This window comes from Cnephaeus nilssonii (assembly GCF_951640355.1).
Source record: "Cnephaeus nilssonii genome assembly, chromosome: 4".
NCBI classification, from domain to species: domain Eukaryota; kingdom Metazoa; phylum Chordata; class Mammalia; order Chiroptera; family Vespertilionidae; genus Cnephaeus; species Cnephaeus nilssonii.
The window spans coordinates 5,469,405-5,494,211 of record NC_137075.1 but is presented as its reverse complement, the minus strand read 5'-3'; the positions used below and the strand labels follow the sequence as shown (position 1 = coordinate 5,494,211).

Below are 24,807 nucleotides of genomic sequence, written 5' to 3'. Positions count from 1 at the left end.
ACTGAATACAAAGGATTGTAAGAAAATACTATGAGCAACTATATGCCAATAAATTGGACAATCTGGGTGAAGTGGACAAATTCCTAGATATATACAATTTTACAAAAGTCAACAAGGAAGAATCAGAAAACCTGAATAGACTGATAACTACTAATGAAATTGAAGCAGTAATAAAATAATTCCAAGCAAACAAAAGTCCTAGACTAGGTGGCTTGACAAGGAAGTTTTACTAAACATTCAAAGAAGAACTAACATTTATCCTCCTCAAACTATTCTAAAAAAATGAAGAGTAAAGAAGACATCCAATCTATTTTTATGGGGCCACATTATCATAATTCCAAAACTAGACAAAGACACTAAAAAGAGAAAAAATTACAGGCCCATATCCCTGATGAACATAGATGCTAAAATTCTTAACAAAACATTAGCAAAATTAGATCCAGCAATACATGGAAAAGATCATACTCCATGACCAAATGGAATTTATTCCAGGGATGCAAGGCTGGTACAATATTCACAAATCAATAAATGTGACACATCACATAAACAAAATTAAGGATAAAAATCACATGATCATACCAATAGATGCAGAAGAAGCATTCTATAAAATCCAACACCCATTTTTTGATAAAACCTCTCAGCAAAGTGGGAATAAAGGGATCATACCTCAACATAATAAAGGCCATATATGACAAACCTACAACCAACATCATACTCAATGGGCAAAACTAAAAGTGTTTAACCTAAGAACAGGAACAAGAGAGGGTTGCCCACTTTCACCACTCCTATTCAACATAGTACTGGAAGTCCTAGCCACAGTGATCAGACAAGAAAAAATAAAAAATCATAATTGAAAAGGAGGAAGTAAAACAGTCATTATTCACAGGTAACATGGTATTGTATATAGACAACCCTAAAGGTGCCATCAAAAAACAAAACAAAACAAAAAACCTACTAGATTTAATAAATGAATTCAGAAAACTAGTAAGATACTAAATTAACATCCGAAAATCTATGGCATTTTCATACATGAATAATGAACTCTCAGAAAGAGAAACTAAACAAACAATCCCATTTACCATTTCAATAAAACAAATAAGATACCTAAGAATAAACATAACCAAGAAGGTAAAAGACCTTCAGAAAACTACAGGGTACTGAGGGAATTATCAATGGTGATAGAGTAAGTGGATAATATACAGACATGCTCTCAGGACCAAACTGGAATTACAACTAAAAAACATCCTGAATAATCAACTGAAGACTAGCTGGAAAGAACCCTGACAACTAAGGACAGAAAGTGGAGACTGCATAGAAACTGGTAGGAAGGGCAGAGGCACAAAAGGGCTGGCTGAGCTCCCACAGACAGCAGCTGAAGTTTTAGAGAGATATCTCAGCCGTGGGGGATTGCCACTGAGAACTCCGGGATCTAATCGCCAAACTGGGCCCCCCGGCAGAGAGCACCAGAACTGAAAAAGGTGCCCACATAACATCTGGCTGAGAAAAGCAGGAGGATTATTGACTGCCAGGGAAAGAACTCTGAAAATGCAGGCACCCTCTTAGACAGCCAATACAAAATATTTCATGTGCAGCCACTCACCTTGTGCTCCAGCAGAGGGAGGGCAGAATGGACTGGAGCTGTGTGAGCAGAAGACAGGGCTGGAGGCTCTGGGGTTAAAGCTCAGAAGGCAGACAGCCTGATTTCATGTGCTGAGTCATTCCCTCACTCTGCAGAGGTCATCTTTCTCAGGCAGACATTTGCTATCCAAGCACTTTTGCCTGGGGGGAAGACATTTGACCCACTCTATTGGAAAACACCTTGCCCCATGGTGTGGAGTTTCTGAGGCCCATTAAAAAATTGAGAATAACAATTAGCCTCCAGGCAGAAGCAATTGCCCCACCCTGATGGAAAAATTCATGTTGCACTTTTGGACAATTGCCTGAGGGCTACTCAAGGATGAATCTAATCAGTCTGTAGGCAGAGGTGGTCCCTGGAGGCTTTGAGTCTGCCTGATCTAATTAGTAAGAAACAGTGTTTGACACTGTCCTGCACTAGACTTTGAGAGGCATAGCAGATCTACCTAACATAGAGTCACAACCCCAAACAGGCAGCCAAAATGAGGAGACAAAAAAAAAAAAATGAAAGAACAAGAGAATTCTCCAGAAGGATAAATGAAATGGCCATAAGAAATTTATCTGATATAGAGTTCAGAATAATGATAGTAAAGATGCTCAACAGCACAAGAAAAGATATAGTAACTATGAAAAAAGAACAGTCGGAAATAAAGAATGGCATAGCACTAATAAAAAACACATTGGAAGGAATACACACAGGTTAGGGGAAGCTGAAGATTGGATCAGTGAATTAGAAGACAAGGTAGAAAAAAATCACTCAATCAGAGAACTAAAAAGAAAAAAAATACTAAAAAATGGAGGACAGCATAAGGGAGCTGTGGGACAAAAATGAAACTTAACAATATTCACACAGTAGTTGTGCCAGAAGGGGAAGAAATGGGGCAAGGGATAGAGAACATATTTGAAGAAATAATGGCACAAAACTTCCCAAAACCTGGTGAAGGAAAAAGTCACACAAGTACAGGAGGCACAGAGAGTCCCAAGCAAGAAGAACCCAAAAAAGCAACCCCCCAGACACATCATTAATTAAAACACCAAAAATTAAAGACAAAGAGAGAATTTTAAAGGCAGCAAGAGAAAAGCAAATTGTTACCTACAAAAAAGCTCCCATAAGGCTGTCATTTGATTTCTCATCAGAAACTCTACAGGACAGAAGGAAATGGCATGAAGTACTCAAGGTCATGGAAAGCAAGGATCTGAAATCAAGATTACTATATCTAGCCAGAAGATGATGCAAAACACATCCTATCTAATAAAGAGGGAATATGCTAATTGACCATCACAACCTCACAAAGATGGTGGCACCCACAGCCAATAAGGAGAGAATATGCTGACTGCCACACCCTCAAAGATGGCGGCACCCTCAGCCACAAAATGGCAGCACCCAGTCGCCTCACCCCTGCTGGGGTGGCAGGTCCGGCCACACGCCTGCCTCAGGAGTCCCTCAGTCCCCTCAGCCCCCCAAATGCCCAGGGCCGGCCCAAGGAACAGGCAAGCCTCATATGGCGGCTGCCCAGCTGACAGCCGAGGCGCAGGAAAGCCTTGGTTGGCGGCTGCACAGCCGCCCAGGGTCGGCTCAAAGCGCAGGCAAGCCTCAGATGGCAGCTGCCCAACCGATGCCAGAGGCATAGGCAAGCCACAGATGGAGGCTGCCCAGCTGTCCAGGGCTGACCCGAGGCGCAGGCAAGCCTCGGATGGTGGCTGCCCAGCCACCCAGTGTCAACCAAGGCTCTGGTAACCAGGGCCGGCCAAGACTTGCGCTGCCAGCTGTGGCAGCAGCAGAGGTGTGATGGGGGCATCGCCTTCCCCTGATCACCAAGTCACCTCCCACCCCTGAGGGCTCCCAGACTGTGAGAGGGGCAGGCTGGGCTGAGGGACTCCCCCACCAGTGCATGAATTTTCATGCACCGGGCCTCTAGTGGTGAAATAAAAAGCATCACTACCAAACCATCATTATAAGAAATGCTAAAGGGACTGCTATAATGAGAAGTAATAGAGAGAGAAACCTAGGCATACAGAAATAAAATGGCAATAAATAAATACCTATGCATAAACTTAAATGTAAATGCATTAAATGCTCCAATCAAAAGACATAAGGTAGCTGAATGGGTACAAAAACATGACCCAACTATATGCTGTCTACAAGAGACCCACCTCAGAATAAGAGGATAAGAGTGAAGGGATGGAAAAAATTTTTTCCATGCAAAAGGAAATTTTTTAAAAGCTGGGGTAACAATATTCATATTGGACAAAATAGACTTCAAAATGAAGGCCATCACAAGAGACAACAAAGGTCACTACAAAATATCCAACAGGAGTATATAACACTGGTAAACATATATTCACCCAATATAGGAGCACCTAAATGTGTAAAAAAACTTCTAGAGGACATTAAGGGAGAGATCAACAGCAATACAGTTATAGAGGGGATTTTAACACCTCACTGACTTTACTGGATAGATCTTCCAGAAGAAAAATTAACAAGGAAACAGTGACTCTAAAGGACACACTGGATCAAATGGATTTAAGTGACATTTATTTAATATTTCACCCCAAAGCTGAAGAATATACATTCTTCTCAAGTGCACATGGATCATTCCCAAAGATAGACCACATATTAGGACACAAAACAAGTCTCTATAAGTTGAAAAAGGCTGAAATAACATAAAGCATCTTCTCAGATCACAGTGGAATTAAATTAGAAATCAACAATAATAAAAACACCCAAAAACATTCAAACACATGGAGGCTAAAGAGCATGCTATTAAACAATAAATAAGTTACCAATGGGATCAAGAAATAAATTAAAAAAAAAAACTTCCTGGAAACAAATGAAAATAAACACATAACAACCCAAAATCTCTGGGACACAGCAAAAGCAGCCCTGAGAGGGAAGTTCATAACACAACAGGCCTACCCCAAAAAAAGAAAAAGAAAAAGAAAATTAACAATAAACTATTTAACCCTACAACTTAAAGAATCAGAAAGAGAACAACAAAAAAAGCCCAAAGTAGAAGGAACAAAATAATAAAGATTAGAGCCATGGAGACTAAAAAAAATAATACATAAAATCAATGAAACCAAGAGCTGATTCTTTTGAAAGACAAATAAGATTGATGAAACTTTAGCCAAGACTCATCAAGAAACAAAACAGAAGACTCAAATAATGAAATCAGAAACAAAAGCTAAGAAGTAACCACTGACTCTATAGAAATATAAAGGATTGTAAGAATATACTAGGAACAACTATATGCCAACAAGAAGCTGGACAATGTGGATGAAATGGACAAATTTGTAGAAAAATACAATCTCCCAAAACTGAATCATGAAGAATCAGAAAATCTAAATAGGTCAATAAAAACTGATGAAATAAAAGCAGTAACCAAAAACCTCTCAGCAAACAAAAGCCCGGGTCCGGATGGCTTCACAAGAGAGATTTATTAAACACTCAAAGAAGAACTAACACCTATCCTCCTCAAACTATTCCAAAAAATCCAAAAGGAAGAAACATTTTCAAGCTCTTTTTATGAGGCCAGTATTATCCTAATTCCAAAATCAAATAAAGACACTACAAAGAGAATTACAGGCCAATATCCCTGATGAACATACATGCTAAAATCCTCAACAAAGTATTAGCAAATCAGATCTAATAATATATTAAAAAGATCATACACCATAATCAGGTGGAATTTATTCCAGGGATTCAAGGCTGGTATAATGTTTGCAAATCAATTAACATGATACATCACATAAACAAACTGAAAGACAAAAATCACATGATCATACTAATAGATGCAGACAGAGCATTTGACAAAATCCAACACACATTTTTTATAAACCCTCTCAGCAAAGTGGGACTAGAGGGAGCACATCTCAAAATAATAAAGGCCATATATGACAAACCTACAACCAACATCATACTCAATGGGCAAAAACTAAAACCATTTCCCGTAAGAACAAGAACAAGACAGTGATGCCCACTTTCACCACTCTTATTCAACATAGTACTGGAAATCCTAGCCACAGTGATTAGACAAGAAAAAGAAATAAAAGGCATCCAAATTGAAATGGTGGAAGTAAAACAGTCATTATTCACAGATGACACGATATTGTACACAGAAAACCCTAAAGACTCCACTGGAAAATTACTAGATTTAATAAATGAATTTGACAATGTGGCAGGATACAAAATCAACACTCAAAAATCAATGTTTTTTTTTATACACCAATAATGAATTCTCAAAAGAAGAAACTAAACAAACAATCCCATTTACCATTGCAATAAAAAAAAAATAAGATACTTAGGAATAAACTTAACCAAGGAGTTATAAAAGACTTATACTCAGAAAACTACAGAACGTTAAAAAAAGAGATAGCGGAAGATATAAACAAGTGGAAGAATATACCGTGTTTATGGACTGGTAGAATTAACATCATTAAAATGTCCATATTACCCAAGGCAATCTACAGATTCAATGCAATCCCTATTAAAATACCAACAGCATATTTCACAGACCTACACCAAACACTCTAAAAATTTATATGGAACCAAAGAAGACCCAGAATAGCTGCAGCAACCTTGAACAAAAAACAAAGAACAAAGTTGGAGGAATCACAATACCAGATTTCAAGTTATACTACAAAGCCACCGTAATCAAAACAGCCTGGTACTGGCCCAAGAACAAGTATATAGATCAATGGAACAGAACAGAGACTCCAGAAATCAATCCAAGCCATTATGCTCAATTAATATTTGACAAAGAAGGCAGAAGCATACAATGGAGTAAAGACAATCTCTTCAATAAATGGTGTTGGGGAAGATTGGACAGATACACCCACTATATGGGAAAACATATTCACCAAGGATATATTTGATAAAGGGTTAATTTCCAAAATATATAAAGAACTCATACAATTCAACACCCAGAAAACAGACAATCCAATTAAAAAATAGGTGACCTCAAAAGACACTTCTCCAAAAAGGACATAGAGATGCCAATAAACTTATGAAAAATGTTCAACATCACTAGTCATCAGAGAAATGCAAACTAAACCAACAATGAGGTATCACCTCACACCTACCAGAATGACTACCATCAATAAATCAACAATGTGCTGGCAAGGATGTGGAGAAAAGAAAACCCTAGTACATTGCTGGTGGAAATGCAGCCACTGTGGAAAACAGTATGAAGTTTCCCCAAAAAATTAAAAATGAAATTGTCATTGTGACCCAGTGATTCTACTTCTGGGAATATATCCTAAGAATCCTAAAACACCAAACGTAAAGAATATATATGCAACCCTTATGTTTATAGCAGTGTTATTTACAATAGCTAAGATCTGGAACCAGCCCAAGTGCCCATGAATAGATGAATGGATAAAAAAAAAAAAAAAAAAAGCCATGGTACATTTTCACAATGGAATACTATACAGTTGTAAAAAAGAAGAATTTCTCACCCTTTGGGACAGCATGGATGGACCTGGAGAATATTATACTGCATGAAATAAGCCAGTCAGATAAAGACAAATATCATATGATCTCACTCATATATGGAATCTAATGAATATAATAAACTGACAAACAAAACAGGTCCAGAGGCATAGATGCTTATCTCAGTGGGAGGATGGGGGAGATGGGAAAAGATTTACCAAAGTAGTTATATACATACTAGGGGCCCAGTGCACAAAATTCATGCACTGGGGAGGGGTCCCCCAGCCCAGCCTGCCCCCTGTCACATACTGGGAGCCCTCAGGGAATGTCCTATGGATGGCTTAAGCCCGCTCCCCATTGGGAGCAGACCTAAGCCTCAGTCTGGCCTCCCTTTGCTTGAGGCGACCGGGCTGATCAGGAGAAGGCGCCCGCCCCATCACCCCTCTGCTGCAGCCACTGCCAGTCACCGCAGCCACTCCCCCCAGCACTTCCCCAAGCCTAAAGCCTCCGCCCCAGGGTTTATGCTTGGGAAGGGGTCCCTCCCCACCCCCCCCACCTCTGATCACAGGCTCGGCCCCTTCCTAAGCCTAAAGCCTCCGCCCCAGCTTTAGGCTTGGGAAGGAGTTCCCCCCGCCCGGAACCTCCGATCGCAGGCTCAGCCCCTTCCCACACTTAAAGCCTCCGCCCCAGGCTTTAGGCTTGGGAAGGGGATCCCCGCCCCTCCGATCGCAGGCTCAGCCCCTTCCCAAGCCTAAAGCCTCTGCCTGATGGCCGGCTGGGAGTGACCTGGGTGCTGAGGAGGTTCCCCGACCCAGGTATGTATGCAAATTAACTGCCATCTTGGTTGGGTTAATTTGCATACTCGCCCTGATTAGCTGGTGGGCGTGACTTGGACATAGTGATGGTGTGGTCAATTTGCATATTACTCTTTTATTAGGTAGGATATGCATAGCCAATGGATACAGACAATGGTATGGTGAAGGCCCAGGGTGGGGCAGGAATGAGAGGAAGGAAGTTAAGGAAGGCAGGGGAGGAATTGGGGAGTTAAGTTAAGTTTATTCAGTTGTATTACTCTCAACAATAAAAAATAAATAAAAAAGCAAGCTCCAAAGGTTACATGCCAGATGATTTAATTTATAAAACATTTTTAAATGACAAAATTTTAGAAACGGAGAACAGATTAGTGGTTGCCAGGTTAACTGGGCAAAGGCACAGAAGGGAGAGGGGTGCAGCTATAGAAGGGTACCAAATAGTACCAGGTGGGATTCTTGTGGTATTGGATCTGTTCAGTATCTTGGTTGGTGGTGTTCGATACAGGAACCTACACAAGTCATAAAATTGTATAGAACTGAATATATACACATAGATATCAGAAGTCTGAATCAAACTGGTAAATTGTATCAATACCAATACCCAGGTTGTGATATACTATAGTTGGGTAAAAAATTATCACTAAAGGAAAATGCACAAAGCATACATGCACTCTGTCTGTACACTTCCAGATGTACCTGTCTAACAAAAACTAAGTTTCAAATACAGAAGAGGTTAGAACCTGTTTTATTTTAAAGCCTTTTCTATAAAAAAATATAATTGCTCCTATTAGTATAAGAAACTAGAGTTGCAGAACCAGTCCTTGATTTATGTATATCCTATATAATAAAAGTGTAGTATGCAAATTGTCCCCTCAACCGGGAGTTCGTCCAGGAGTTTGACCAGGGGGCGGGGCCAGCCAGGGGAAAGGGAGGAAGGCCCGGGCCAACAGTGGCAGGTGGCTGGGGAAAGGGAGGGAGGCCCTGGCTGGTGGCAGCAGGTGACCGGGGTAAGGGAGGGAGGCCCCGGCGGTGGCAGGTGGCCGGGGGAAGGGAGGAAGTACCTGGCTGGTAGCTGGCAGCCACTAGGGACCCTACCAGTGCACAAATTTCGTGCACTGGGCCTCTAGTCCTATCTAATAAAGAGGGAATATACAAATTGACCCTCACGCCATCGCAAAAATGGTGGTGCCCACAGCCAATAAGAAGGGAATATGCTAATTGACTGCCACGCCCTCAAAAATGGCTACGCCCAGTCCCCTCAGACCTGCTAGGGCAGCAGGCGCGTGGCAAGGAGGGCCCGGCTGCTCCATGCACCTGCCTCCGGAGTCCCCAGTCCTCTCAGGCCCCCAGCCGCCCAGGGCTAGCCCAAGGTGCAGACAAGCCTCAGATAACGGCTGCCCAGCCGCCCAGGGCCGCCCGAGGCTCAGGTAACCAGGGCCAGCTGAGGCTGTGCTGCTGGCAGTGGCAACAGCAGAGGTGTGATGGGGCATCGCCTTCCCCTGCTCTCTGGGTCGCTTCCCACCCCTGAGGGCTCCCGGACTGTGAGAGGGAGCAGGCCAGGCTGAGGGACCCCCCGCCTCCAGTGCATGAATTTTCATGCACCGGGCCTCTAGTAAACATATAAAACCCTTGAGAACAGAAAAACAAGAACTGAAAGGAGAGAAATATTTTTAAAGGACTAAAATAAAGCTATTTCCAAATTGAAATAAAGCAATATAATTTTTTTTTAATTCTGTAAAGTTCTATCAAATATCTCCAAGAATACACTATGACAACAGTTTATATTTTGAACAGCTCACTCACTTAATCAAGTCACGAAAATAAGGCAGTCCTAGCTGGTTTGGTTCGGTGGATAGAGTGTCAGCCTGAGAGGAATGAAGGGTCCTGGGTTCGATTCTGGTTAAGGGCACATGCCTGGGTTGCAGGCTTGACCCCCAATGGGGGGCATGCAGGAAGCAGCCAATCAATGATTCTCTCTCATCATTGATGTTTCTATGTCTCTCTCCCTCTCCCTTCCCCTCTGAAATTAATTTAAAAAATATATATTTATTTATTTTTTTTTTATTTATTTTTTTTATTTTTTATTTTTTTAAGAAAAGTAGGCAGAGTCTTCTCACAAATGGTCCCCCAATCCAGACCTCTGGTTTCTTGAAACCATTCTGGGACTAGGTCTAAAAATGTAAATAGAAGATGTTGGAAACTGGTGCCTGGTATCTCAATCACTTTCACTTAGTGATTAAAACCATTCAGGGCTGACATCAGAGAATCAATACACTCTGATCATAACTGCTTGGTTAGCTATGCTTACCTGAATAGCTGCAAATGCCAGTGCTGCCCAGATAACATGCATCATGATTTCTTGTAGCTTCTTCACAACTAGAGCCTCACACCCCTGAAACACAAAGTCATCCTTATTAGATGTCTCTTTTAAAACTGAAAGCTACACAGTCACATACTACCACCCACTGGCAGAAATGGCAATGACAGAAACTAAAAGACAGAAAAGGAAGGCCCATGCATTTTAAAATAATTTACAGTAAAATAAAATAGCTTGAAAGAGAAGCAAAAGTCATGGAGATGTAAACTACAGCAAATGGAATATAGTCAATAATATTGTGTTAAGTATATATGGTGTCAGGTGGTTATTAGGCTTATTGGGGAGATCACTTTGTAAGCTATATAAATATCTAACCATTGACTATACATCTGAAACTAATATAATATTGTATATCAACTATAATTGAAAAAAATTTTTTAATTTTTTAAATTAAAAAAGCTATAACTACAATCTGTACATAATATAATTTAAATCCTTAAAGAAAAAGAATTGAAAGAAGGGACTCAAAGAATATTTCCATATCTATTTTCACAGCAACATTATTCACAATAGCCAAAAGGGGAAAGCAGGAGAAACCAAGATGGCGGCATAAGGTAAACACCTAACTGTTGCCTACCACAACAATTTTGAAACTACAACTGGAAAACAGAGTACACACCGTCCAGAACCACCGGAAAGCTGGCAGAGTGGAAAACCTACAACTAGAGAAAAAAAGAGAGTGGGACGCTGAGCCTCAGGAGCTGTGGAGGTGCGGAGATCCGTGAGCGCGGAAAGGGCGGGCGGCTGAATACACGGCAGGCTTGCTCGCATCGCGCAGAGAGGGAGGGCAGCAGACGCTGCGTGGCTAGCTTTCTCGTTTGGGAGAAAAACAAAACCTCCCGACTGCACTGAAATCCAGCTGCGGTCGGGGAGAAACTGGTCTGTTTGGCAGCAGGTGAGGCTCGAAAGCTGCCTTCTCTCAGAGGCGCACAGCCATTGATTAGGGCGCGGAGAAACCGGCCCTGTTAGGGCGGCGCGGATGGAAACCAAGTTTGTCTGCGCCATTCTGAGACTCCGCCCCATTCAAGCTGAGCACAGCCCTCCCAGTGACTGGATTTCTCGTTCGGGAGAAAAACAAAACCTCCGGTATGCACTGAAATCCAGCCCCAGCTGGGGAGAAACTGGTCTGTTAGGCAGCGGGAGAGGCTCGAAAGCTGCCTTCTCTCAGAGGCGCGCAGCCATTAATTCAGGCACGGAGAAACCGCCCCTCTTAGGGCGGAGTAGACGGGAAACCAAAGCTTGTCTGCGCCACCCTGAGACTCCACCCCATCCAAGCTGAGCACAGAAGCTCTCCCAGCGGAGACACTGCTGATCCTCACAGCCAACTGGCTTGGAGATCAATTCCCGCCAGTGATACCAACAATCCCAACCACTCTGAACTCCAGTTTCTGGGGACACGCGGGGGACCCAGATGCCTACAGGACTCTCGGCCATCGGTCGGAGAGTGAGAGTGACTTTTCTGTCGGTGTGGACGACACCAGATTTCAACCACTCTCATAAGGGACACATTCAAGAGGCAGACTCAGTGAGCACCAAAGCCCTACTGTGTCTCCAGCACAGCAATTCTTCCGTTATAGACACAGCAGGCCCTCACAACCAATTGGCCTGGAGGTCAATTCCTCCCAGTGTACCAACAGCAATCAAGGCTTTTAACTACATCAAGACTTTCCACTCAGCCCACAAAGGGGAGTACCAAGAGCGACCACCTAGGGTGATTGGGGAAGCTGAGCTACCGGCCCCTATAGGTCACCGACCACACAAAGCCACTCCATCAACACAGGGAGGCAGCCAAAATGTGGAGACATCGAAGTATGTCACAAGTAGGAGAGATAGATGAAAGCAAACTAATGGACGACACAGTGTTCAGAACCATATTTATAAGGTTACTCAAGAATCTCCTAAAAACCGCTGAGAAACTTGAAGAGACCTTCAAGGACCTTAATGAGAATACCAAAAATATGGAAAAGGACCAGTCAGAAATTATGCATACACTGTCTGAAATAAAGAATATAAAGAGTAGACCACCGCACCCGAAGAGTCAAACCAAAGATCTGGAATAGGAGGAAGAAAAAAACACCCAACCAGAGAGGCGGAAAGAAAGAAGAATCCAAAAGTGTAAGGATAGCATAAGGAGCCTCCGGGATGGCTTTAAACGTACCAATATCCGAATTTTTGGGGTGCCAGAAGAGAGAGAGCAAGATACTGAAAACCTATTTGAAGAAATAATGACTGAAAACTTACCCTACCTGGTGAAAGAAATAGACTTACAGGTTCAGGAAGCGCACAGAACCCCAAACAAGAGGAATCCAAAGAGGACCACACCAAGACACATCATAATTAAAATGCCAAGGGCAAAAGACAAAGAGAATCTTACAAGCAGCAAGAGAAAAACAGTTAGTTACCTACAAGGGAGCACCCATACGACTGTCAGCTGATTTCTCAACAGAAACTATGCAGGTCAGATGGGAATGGCAAGAAATATTCAAAGTGATGAATAGCAAGAACCTACAACCAAGACTACTCTACCCAGCAAAGTTATCATTCAGAATTGAAGGGCAGATAAAGAGCTTCACAGATAAGAAAAAGCTAAAGGAGTTCATCACCACCAAACCAGTATTATATGAAATGCTGAAAGGTATTCTTTAAGAAGAGGAGGAAGAAGAAAAAAGTAAAGATAAAAATTATGAACAACAAATACATATCTATCAACAAGTGATTCTAAAAATCAAGTGAATTAAAAATCTGAGGAACAGAATAAACTGGTGAACATAATAGAATCAGAGGCATAGAATGGGAGTGGATTGATAATTCTCAGGGGGAAAGGGGTGTCTGTGTGGGGGGTATGGGAAGAGACAGGACAAAAATCATACACCTATGGATAAGGACAACGGGGGGGGAGGGAACTGGGTGATGGGGAGATATGGGGGGGAAAAGGAGAAACAATTATAATAATCTGAACAATAAAGATTTATTTAAAAAAAAAGGGGGGGAAAGCAACCCAAGTGTCCATCCATGAATGAATGGATAAGCAAAATGTGGTCTATCTATACAATGGAATATTATTCAGCCTTAAAAAATGGATGAAATTCTGACTCATGCTACAACATGGATGAATCTTGAAGACATGGTTAGTAAAAAAATAAGGCACAATATGACAAGTTTTGTATGATTCCTTATATGAGGTACCTAAAGTAATCAAAATCATAGACAGAAAGTAGAATGGTGGTTGCCAGGGACTGGCGGAGGAGAAAATGGAATGTTATTTAATGGGCATAGAGTTTCAGTGTGCAAGAGGGAAAGAGTTCTGCAGATGGGTAGTGGTGAATATATTCAATGCTACTGAGCTGTACACTTTAAAATGGTTAAGATGGCTTTTTAAAAAAAGACAAACAAAATAAGGTAGAAAAGAAGTTCCAGGTAGAGATGATTCAGAGAAAAACAGGTTACCAGGCTAGATTCAAGTTTTAGCCACGGAACTGAACTTACCTCAGCGTAGAGGTTGGAGGGATGGGCCAGACTGCCATTACAGCTGCTGGCAGTCTCCCTGCAGCAGCTAAGAGGGACACTCTGATTTTTGGTTTCTTTGAACCAGTCTGTATTTTCCCAGTCTGAGTAGTTGTGAATTCCACAACAGCGCAGCTATTGGAAAAGAGAATAGAGATATTACTCCTCACAAAATACATATACCTGTGGTAACTTTAGAGTTCTGTGCACTGCGGAACCTTAAGTTACTCTAGAACAGTGATATCCCAAAAAACTTTTTGCATTGATAGAAATGTTCAATGTCTGCCTGTCCAACACGGTAGCCACTGGCCACATAAGGCTATTGAACACTTAGAATGCGGCTGGAGTGACTAAGGACCTGAGTTTTTAATTTTAATTTAAATAGCTGCATATGGCTAGTGCCTCTAAGAATGTCAATATGAAGAGCACAATGCCCACAAGAGGTAGTTTATAGCTAAGAAAAATCTTCCTATCTTACATGTGAAATACCTGATTCTGAGTTAAATACTATTTCCAATGACAGAGTGTTTAAAATATTTTATCTAAAATGTCTGTGATTTGCTTTAAGATAATCTAGCAAAAGATATGTGGGGGTAATAGATGAAACAAGATTAACAAACAAAACACTGACAATTTTGGAGATGGGTTTATGAACATAAAAATCTACTATACTATTCTATTTCCATGTATGTTTCAAATTGTCCATAATTTTTTTTACAGTTTTGTCAGTTACTTTTTTTTGGTCTTGCTTTTAAAAGATTGATAAGAAGATCTCCCACCTCCTCTTAAGTCCATCTGGACTCCCACCTTCCCTGTGGCACATACCTCTCTTCCATCACCACCTCTTAGCTAATTAGTTTTTTTGGAGGAAAGTCAGATACATTTTATCTGACTTTGACTAGGTAATGATGGAAAACAACTTTTCAAGGGTGAAGGTAAAAACATTGAACACATCATAAAGTTAACCATGACTGTGCAAGTACATGACTAATTTACATAGTAATAGCAGAGTAAGTTTCACGTTGACCCAACAGTGATTGGCCCTCAAAAACAAATTCACTTCAAGAGAGCTCACCTGTCTCTGTACATAATCAATAGCCCGGCTAGCAGCATCAGGATTGGTTCCATTATAGGTCTTATATACTTTCTGAATGCTGTGGTCAACCTCATTTTCCACCTGAATCAAAACAAACAATTTGGCCCCTCTAAAATACTAGTAAAAATAATATTAGTCAAGGCTCTAAGATGCATAAATGGCATATTTGCGAAATTGCCAGGTATCTCTGTAAATTTCTTATAAGAAAAAGTTTTATCCCTTCCTGGTTCTATACATATTCAGGTAAAGATTCAAACATTTTATATCACATAGATTAAGCTTCAAAGACAAGATTGTGTGCAAAGTATCAGGCTAACAATCCACTCAAAAGGGAGAAAGCAGTTGAGCCTTGAGATAGATGTCCTAAAAAATAAATGGACTGCCTCCTCCTCCTCCTTGTTTTTTTTTTAATCCTCACCTGAAGGTATATTTTCCATTTAGAGAGAGTGGAAGTAAGGAAGAATGGGAGGGAGGGAGTGTAGAAGGAAGGGGGAGAGAAAGAGAGACAGAGACATCAATGTGAGAGACACGTCGACTGGTTGCCTCCCACATACACCCCAAATCAAACCTGAAACTCCAGTCATGTGCCCTTTACCAGGAATTAAACCTGCGACCTTCCAGTTTGTGGGCTGGTACTCTAACCACTGAGCTCACTGGCCAGGGCAACTGCCATATATATATTGATTTCAGAGAGGAAGGGAGAAGGAGAGATAGAAACATCAATGATGAGAGAGAATCATTGATTGGCTGCCTCCTGCTCCCCCCTCCCCTCCCACCCCCCGCACTGCGGATTGAGCCCACAACTCAGTCATGTACCCTGGACTGGAATTGAACCTGGAACCCTTCGGTCTGCAGGCCAACACTCTATCCACTGAGCCAAACCGGCTAGAGCTGCCTTCTTTTTAAATAAGTTTTCAGTGTAGTCTCAGAAGACCTAGGCATTTTCCTTTACTTAAGGAGGTAAAAATAAAATAATTCAAAAAACACCACATGCCTGGCCAGAGTGGCTCAGTGATTGAGCAATTGACCCATGAACCAGGAGGTCATCAGTTTGATTCCTGGACAGGGCACATGCCTGAGTTGTAGGCTTGACCCACAGTAGGGGGTGTGCAAGAGGCAGCCGATCAATGATTCTCTCTTATCATTGATGTTTCTATCTCTCTCTGAAATCAATTAAAAATAAAAAACACATGAAAAAAAAAAAAAACCACCACAAGATACTTTTGGGACAAATTATTAAACTTGGCCAAATATGCAAAAGTAATCAGCAGGTAAATAAAGCAGTCTTTAGAAATGACAGTTTTGTACTAATTACTGAAGTGTCACTTAACAAAGTTTGTACCTGATTCTCCTTACCCTTTTAAGATTATTAAACTTATTTGGTAATTTTATTAGTGATGTCAGGATACTATAAAATTAATAACCAGATCATAGGTAGGAGCATAATCCACTGCATTCTTTTCTTGTCATAGTTGCTCAATACCTTATGTATCAATGATCTGAATATTAAATTGGAATATCATGCCTTTGATTTAAAACCATACCTTACAATGAGTCTATACCATGGCTCTAAAGTTATGCCCAAATTAATTAATTTAAAGAAGCCTGTTTAGCCTTAAATGGTACTGTAAGTGGAAAGCAAAAGCAGGCAAAGTAGAAAGGAAAGAGAAAAGAAAATGACAAGAAAAGAGGGACAAGAAGGGGGTGGCTGCAATAGCTGCCTTGGTGTTCGAGTTGGGAGGACACCTTGTTCCTTAGGATGAGGTAGAAGGTAGGATCACAACTCACAGTCATCTTTTTTTCTAAGGCATTTTAAAAAGAGGCAATGGAAAACAAAACAGAAATCAGGAAATTTGCATTTCCCCTCTTATATAGAGAATCTATGGGCTGAGGAAATTTGAACAAACTTCTTAGTTGACTAATTATTCATCTATAGCTCATTCTGAAGTAATTTAAAGAAAACTAAATACAACAAACTAGAACAGGAGTAGAATTAACACTTTGCTATATAAAACAAGACAAGAAATCTTGACATATGAACTTTAGATGTTTAATGCAGTGGCTAAACTAAAGTATGGCAAAAGAAAATGTTTACTTTGATAAAATGAATTTGGTCTATTTCACCTGAAATACTTAAACCACCTTTTAAAGCATATAAATTATAGTAGATAACATACCTTTGCTCTGTAAACATATCCCAAAACCACTACAACAACTTCTGTGACAAAAACTAAGAGTAGGATGATGACAAACTGCAAGGAAACATAGTCAAAAATTAAATACAAATAAAAATAGCACTAAATACTCTCTTGATAAAAAAAAATTATCTAAGATAACTGTTACAAGTTTAAGACGAGTGCTAATTCTATTCCAACAATAGGAGCCAATCTATAGAGTTTCATGCTTAATTCAAAGCAAATAGCACAAATGAAATATTCCCACATATTACGATGACACATCTGGTCAATGAAGTGCTAACTTACCGTGGCCAGTCCACAGCGGCTTTCCCGGATTGTGGCACAGCAGCCAATTAGCCCGATAATGAAAAGCAAAGCTCCTACAGCTATAATCACCACAGCAGGGATGAGAGTGTACACATCTTCAAAGAAGTGGTCATAGTCATCGTAAGTGATGAAGACGTAGGCTCCCACATAGCATAAAATGCCAGCTGCCCCCTGTGGGAAACAAGGTCAGCACGCCGGTAAGTCTCTAAGGGCTGCTGGTAAAATGTCCCAGTAGGTTACAATTCAGTGAGATTTTCCATCACTTTTAAGTCTATCTGTACACTTCTTTTCAGAAACTGGAAAATCTCCTATTATTCATTAGCAAGAACATTTCTTTACTTAAGTTGAAAAGTTTTCCAAACTCCATCTACTTTTCAATAATTGCTGGTTTACTTAGAGATAAGAAACTACAAATCCCGTAATAATGATGACAAGAATGAATCTCACAAACACCCCAAATGTTTATTTGTAGCTCAATTACAGTACCATACAAATCAACGAGGTGGTAAGGAGGACACCTTCGCTCATCACAGGTGTCCTCAACAAACAAGGAAATTAGATACAAGTGGCAGGGCCAGGATGTGACCCCAGCAATCTGACTCCAGAATCTGAATTTATAACCTACTAGAGGCCCGGTGCATGAAATTCATGCACCGGGGGGTGGGGGTCCCTCAGCCCAGCCTGCACCCTTTCACAGTCCGGGAGCCCTCGGGGGATGTCCAACTGATGGCTTAGGCCCGTTAGTTGGACATCCTTAGTGCTGCCGCAGAGGCAGGAGAGGCTGCTGCCACAGCCGCTGTGCTTGCCAGCCATGAGCCCGGCTTCTGGCTGAGCAGCGCTCCCCCTGTGGGAGTGCACTGACCACCAGGGGGAAGCTCCTGCATTGAGCAGCTGCCCCCTGGTGGTCAGTGTGCATCATAGCAACCAGTCGTTCCATCGTTCAGTCAATTTGCATATTAGCTTTTTATTATATAGGATATCTAGCCCTTTGGGAAAAGAAAAAATAACACCTAGTAACAATGATACCCATTACCAAAAAACTTGCTGTCCTAGTCAAGGTTGTGAAATAGTAAAGACAGAGGACTCAGTTATAGCAAACTTTGCAAACCCTTAGGGTCTGTTTAGTCTTTAGAATAGTTCTTCTCAAACTAATGTGAATAGGAATCATCTGAGGATATCTTATTAAACAACTAGAGGCCCAGCACACGAAATTCATGCATGGGTACAGTCCCTAGGCCTGGCCTGCGATCAGGGCCATCTTCCCCGGCTGCCAGCAGCCGGCCCCACCACCCACCACCACCCACCCCAGTTCCCCGTTTGCTATCGGGTGATCGGAGCCTGCTGGCCAGGGGAAGGGACCGAGAGGTTGGGCAGCAGGCCCCGATCAGGTGATCATGGCCTGCGGGCTGGCGGCAGCTCCTGCGTTGAGCATCTGCCCCCTGGTGGTCAGTGCACATCACAGCGACTGGTCGTTCTGCCGTCTGGTCAATTTGCATATCACCCTTTTATTATATAGAATAGACTGATTTAGTAGGTCTGGGGTTGAGGCCTGAGATTCTGCATTTCCAACAAGTTCCCAGGGATGCTGATGTTGCTGATTCTGGGACTACACTTTGACTAACAAGGTTATAGAGCACCTGTAGGGAAAATGTTGCAGTAAGTCAGAGAACCGATATGCCTTATTTCAGCTGCTGCTCCAGCCACCATTCTCCAGCTGCAGTTTTATATACATCCTCCTCTTGCATTATTGATTTTGCTATTATTATGTACCAACTCAATGCTGACAGCCCAATACCACTTGCTTATATGTGAATGACCAAATACAGTGTGAGGCTAAGTATTAAAACATTTGGTTTAATGAGTTATAATTTGTAGAGCACTTTGAGATTTTCACAGGAAAAGAATTACTTCTCCATCCTTTAAAATTTAACACCCAAATCACTAATTTTCAAACTACAAAATAGTCTCCACAATGACACTGGAAAATAATTCCTCTCAACCTGAAAACTCGGTTTATTTCTTAGGTCTATGGCACCCAGTAAGCTTGGGCCTCGTCAGTAAATTTTCTTACAATAGGTCATTAGAATCATTGTCAGATATGACAGAAAAAGACTACATTTATGTAAAGTGGAGAAAGTAACTTATGTTTTTTAAATAACATGGACTTTTTTTAAAGACAACTAGAATAATGGAGGCAATTTTTTAAAATATATTATTTTTAGAGTTTCCAGTCAAGATGATGGAATAGGTGCAGGCCATGACCACATCAAAATTACAACTAAATTATAGAACAATCAACCTGGAGAACCATTTGAAGACTAGCTAAACAAAAATCCTATAACTAAGAATACACAGAAGTCATATTAAGACTAGTAGAAGGGGCAGAGAGACAAAATGGGCCAACCCCACACGCATGTGAGGCAGTTGAGAAACCAGAGGGATATCTCAGGTGCAAAGATGTCCCCTGAGGAGCCAGGGATCCCAGCCCTGAACGGGGGTCCCCAGCCCAGACCACAAGTGCTAGGAAGAGAAGCCCCCACAACATCTGGCTATAAAAATCAGTGGGGTTTGGCTGGTGAGGGTCAGTGGTTGGGCGTCGACCTATGAATCAAGAGGTCGCAGTTTGATTCCCGGTCAAGGCATATGCAGGTTCAATCCCCAGTGGGGGTCATGCAGAAGGCAGGTGATCAATGATTCTCATCATTGATGTTTCTATCTCTCTCTCCCTCTCCCTTCCTCTCTGAAGTCAATAAAAATATATTTTTTAAAAAACAGTGGGGATTTTGTCCTTCTGGGTGAAGACTAGAAACCAAGCTATCCTCTTAAAGAGCCTACACACAAACTCTTGCTCATAGGCACTCACCTTGGACTTTGGTGTAGGGACAGTGGCTCAGGGGATGCCAGATACATATAGGGAGAATCTGAGTTGTGTGGCTCAGGGCAAGTGCTGGAGGGATAGCCGCTTTTGTCCCTGTGTTGAGCTCTCCTCCCTCATGGCCAATAGGCACCATCTTTCCTGTGTTGAGCACTCTCTCCAATTCAGCCAAATCTGAATCTCCTTTAGCCAGGTGAACACCACTCAATTCATCCTGAAAACTCCCAGAAACCCTGCCCCACCACAAAGTTCCACAGGCCACAAGCTAGTGGCGGTTAGCCTTGGTGTACCATCAGACTTTTGCTGACTGGCGTCAAGTTCAGCACTGACACCAAATCTAAATCTGCATGAACATGGTGAACACCACTCACCCCACCCTGCTGACTCCCTAAGACTCCACCACACCCAACTCATGATGCCCAAGGCTCTTTCAGAGGCTGATTGATGAGCAGAGGATCAAATTAGTAATTTGGAAGACAAGGTAGCAGACAACACCAAATCAGAAAAGCAAAATGTAATAATAAACTAGGGTAGTTTAAAGGACCTCTGGGATGACATCAAGCATAACAACATTCACATCATAGGGCTACCAGAAGCAGAAGAGAGAAAAACAAGAGATTTAGAACATATTTGAAAAAATTATGAATGAAAACTTCCATATGCTGGTGAAAGAAATAGATTTCCAAGTGCAGGAGGTGCATAGATCCTAAATAAGATGATCTAAACAGGCCCATACAAAGACACGTCATAATTAAAATGATAAAAAAGATTAAAGACAAAAAGAGAATCTTAAAAGCAGCAAGAAAAAGACAGTTACCTACAAGGGAGCTCCCATAGACTGTCAGTTCATTTCACAACAGAAACTTTGCCAGGCCAAAAGTGATTGGCACAAAATATTCAAAATGATGAAAAGCAAGGACCTATAACAAAGACTAATGATAACCAGCAAGGTTATCATTAAAATGGAAGGTGAGATAAAGAGCTTCCCAGACAAGAAAAAGTTAAAGGAGTGGATCACCAACAAACCAGTATTACAATAAATATTAAAGAAACTATTTTTAAGGGGGGAGGTAAAGAAACAAATATAAATAATAAAATGGCAATAGATACGTTACCTATCCTTAATCACTTTCAATGTAAATGAATTAAATCCTGCAAACAAAAACATAGGATAGCTGAATGGATAAGAAAACAAGACCCATATATATGCTGTCTACAAGAGATCCACTTCAGAAATACACAAACTAAGAGTAGAGAGATAAAAGGATATTTCATGCAACAAACTTTAAAACAATGATTATTAATAAGAGAAAAAGAAGAACACTGCATAAAGATAATGTTGGATCAATCCAACAAGAGGATACAAACCTTATAAGACATTTGCCCCCTAGATAAATTAAGCAAATATTTGTGGACATAAATGGAGAGATAGACACTAATACAGAGTAGAGAATTTTAATACCCTACTGACAGCACTGGGTAATCTTCAAAACAGAACATAAACAAGAAAATAGCAAATTTAAATGATACATTAAATTGGATGGATTTAAGTGATATTTTCAAAGCATTCACACCAAAACAGCAGAACATACATTCCTTTCAAATACACATGGAACATTTTCCAAAACCAACCACATGTTAGGACACAAAACAAGTATCAATAAATTTAAGAACACAAATCCACAGCAAGCATCTTCTCTAACAAAAAATGTCTAAAACTAGAAATCAATTACAAGGCAAAAACAAACACACACATAAGGGTAAATAACATGTTAGTAAGCAATGAATGGGTTAACAATTATATAAAATATACCTTGAGACAAATGAAAATAAATACACAATAACAAAAAATCTACAGGACACAGTGAAAGCTATCCTGAGAGAGAAATTCATAGCAATACATTCCTACCTCAAAAAAACAAGAAACATCTCAAAAAAAAAAAAATCTAACTGTAAGCCTAAAGGAACTAAAAAAGGACAAAGCTAGACTCATCAAAAAACAGACAGAGGACCCAAATACATAAAATAAAAAAATGAAAGAAGTGAAATAACAATTGGCATCACAGAAATACAAAGGATTGTTAGAAAATACGATATGCTAAAAAAAAGAAAAAAAGAAAAAGAAAATACGATATGCTAACAAATTGGACAACCTGGGCAAAATGGACAAATTCCAGGAAACATACCATCTTCCAAAACTCAATCACGAAGAATCAGAAAGCCTGAATAGACTGATAACAACTAATGAAATTGAAACAGTAAAAAAAAAAAAATCTCCCAGCAGACAAAAGTCATGGATAGGATGGCTTCACAGGCAAGTTTTACCAAACATTCAAAGAAGAACTAACACCTATCCTCTTCAAACTATTCCAGAAAATTGAAGAATAAAGAAGACTTCCAATCCATTTTTATGAGGTAAGCATGATCATAATTCTAAAACCATATAAAGACACTACAAAGGAAGAAAATTACAGGCCAATACCCCTGATGAACATAGATGCTAAATTCCTAAACAAAATATTAGCAAATAGGCCCTAACCAGTTTGGTTCAGTGGATAGAGCGTCGGCCTGTGGACTGAAGGGTCCCAGGTTTGATTCCGGTCAAGGGCATGTACCTTGGTTGCGGGCACATCCCCAGTAGGAGGTGTGCAGGAGGCAGCTGATTGATGTTTCTCTCTCATTGATGATTCTAACTCTCTATCCCTCTCCCTTCCTCTCTGTAAAAAGTCAATAAAATATATTTTTAAAAATATATATTAGCAAATAGGATCTAGCAACACATTAAAAAGATCATAAACAATGACCAAGTTGGATTTATTCCAGGGATACAAGGCTGGTACAACATTTGCAAATCAATAAATGTGTTACATCATATAAACAAAATGAAGGATTAAAATCACATGATTATTTCAATTAATGCAAATCGTGGATTTTTGACCCACACTGCAGAGAATATGGAGCACGAGCAGAGGATGGGTGAGCTCCAGAGTGGGAGACAAGCCAATTTGGGATCAGATTGGATCCAGCTTCATTCAACATTACTACCAGATATTTGATGATGACAGAACCCAACTAGGCGCAATTTACATCGACGCATCATTCCTTACATGGGAAGGACAGCAATTCCGGGGGAAAGCTGCCATTGTGGAGAAGTTGTCTAGCCTTCCGTTCCAGAAAATCCAAGCATCACAGTGCAGGACCATCAGCCCACACTAGCTAACTGCTCCTCAGCATGGTTGTGGGCCAGCTTAAGGCCGATGAAGACTCCATCATGGGGTTCCATCAAATGTTCTTAATGAAGAATATCAACGATGTTTTGAGTTTGCACCAAGGACATGTTCAGTCTTGCCCTGCACAACTTCGGTTGACCTTCTCCCAGCCAGGCACTCATGCTGTTTCCTCCTCCCTCCTCTTCCAGATACTATTCACACTCCTCCAGGTGCTCCAAATAGCATACACAAATGAGCAGGACCGAGGTGGGAGTGGGCACAGGGCATTGCTGCTACCTAGGTATTGTGCATGATGTTTGGACGCTAGACTAGTTACATCTGACAGAAGTTTGTGTTGAGCCAGTGCATGCCTTGGAAAGACTTACGTAATACAAAAGGTTGTCTTTTTTTTTTTTTTTTAATCTAATGACAAGTTGTTCTAGTAACTCAAAGAAGTGAAGGAGAAAGCGGCTGCCTCACTGTCCAGATATTGATTTGTTCAGATGCCTCATGATACAATAAAACCACAAAAATTTTCTTAACAACAGCAACAACAAAAAAAACAGAGGCAGTAAAATCTCAGATATCTCATGTAGCAGAATTTTCACTGTTACTTCTTATAGGGCAAGAGAAACAAAGAAAAAAGAAACAAATAGGACCACATCACACTAAAAAGCATATACACAATAAAAGAAAGTATCAAAATGAAAAGAGAACCCACTGCTGGGCCACACAACCAACCAGCCTGAGGATCCACCCCTCCCAATGCCTTGCCAATATTACTTCTGATAAGGGGTTAATTTCCAAAATATATAAAGAACTCATACAACTCAACAAAAGAAAGACAAACAATTCAAAGAGGACATACAGATGGTCAATAGACATATGAAAGATGCTCAAGGTCACTAATCATTCGAGAGATGCAAATTAAAACGACAATGAGGTACCACCTCACACCTGCCAGATTGGCTACCATCAATAAAGCAACAAGTGCTGGCGAGGATGTGGAGAAAAGACAACCCTCGTGCACTGCTGGTGGGAACGCAGACTGGTGCAGCCACTGTGGAAAACAGTATGGAGTTTCCTCAAAAAATTTAAAATGGAATTGCCTTTTGACCCAGTGATTCCACTTCCAGGAATATATCTTAAGAATCCTGAAACACCAATCAGAAAGAATATAGAAGGAGGGGCAAGATGGCTGCAGCCTAATAGTATTTTACAGCTAAAATACTGCACACTCAGCTTGAAAAAGTAAGAGTATAGCTGACTGGACATATTTTGCCTAAGGAGCACTGAAGAAACAACATAGAGACTGGTAAGAAATGGGGAGCTGTGGAAAGGTGGAACCCCCCCCCCCCCTGGAG

The 24,807-nt window shown here is 40.9% G+C and overlaps 1 protein-coding gene and 1 pseudogene across 2 annotated transcripts in view; one reads left to right on the top strand and one right to left on the bottom strand.

The window, feature by feature from the left end:
• The window catches only part of TSPAN3 (tetraspanin 3), a 62,059-nt gene that overhangs the window by 4,877 nt on the left and 32,375 nt on the right, over positions 1-24,807 (bottom strand). The window contains exons 2-6 of the mRNA XM_079768650.1: positions 17,339-17,530; positions 17,033-17,107; positions 14,835-14,936; positions 13,742-13,894; positions 10,187-10,270 (exon numbers count right to left, since the gene is read on the bottom strand). Coding sequence (XP_079624776.1) covers positions 10,187-10,270; positions 13,742-13,894; positions 14,835-14,936; positions 17,033-17,107; positions 17,339-17,530 — 606 coding nt within the window. The remainder of the gene's footprint in view (positions 1-10,186; positions 10,271-13,741; positions 13,895-14,834; positions 14,937-17,032; positions 17,108-17,338; positions 17,531-24,807) is intronic.
• On the top strand, positions 22,537-23,602 carry LOC307097519 (nuclear transport factor 2-like; annotated as a pseudogene). The gene is made up of 2 exons: positions 22,537-22,548; positions 23,184-23,602. The product of its transcript is annotated as a nuclear transport factor 2-like (transcript).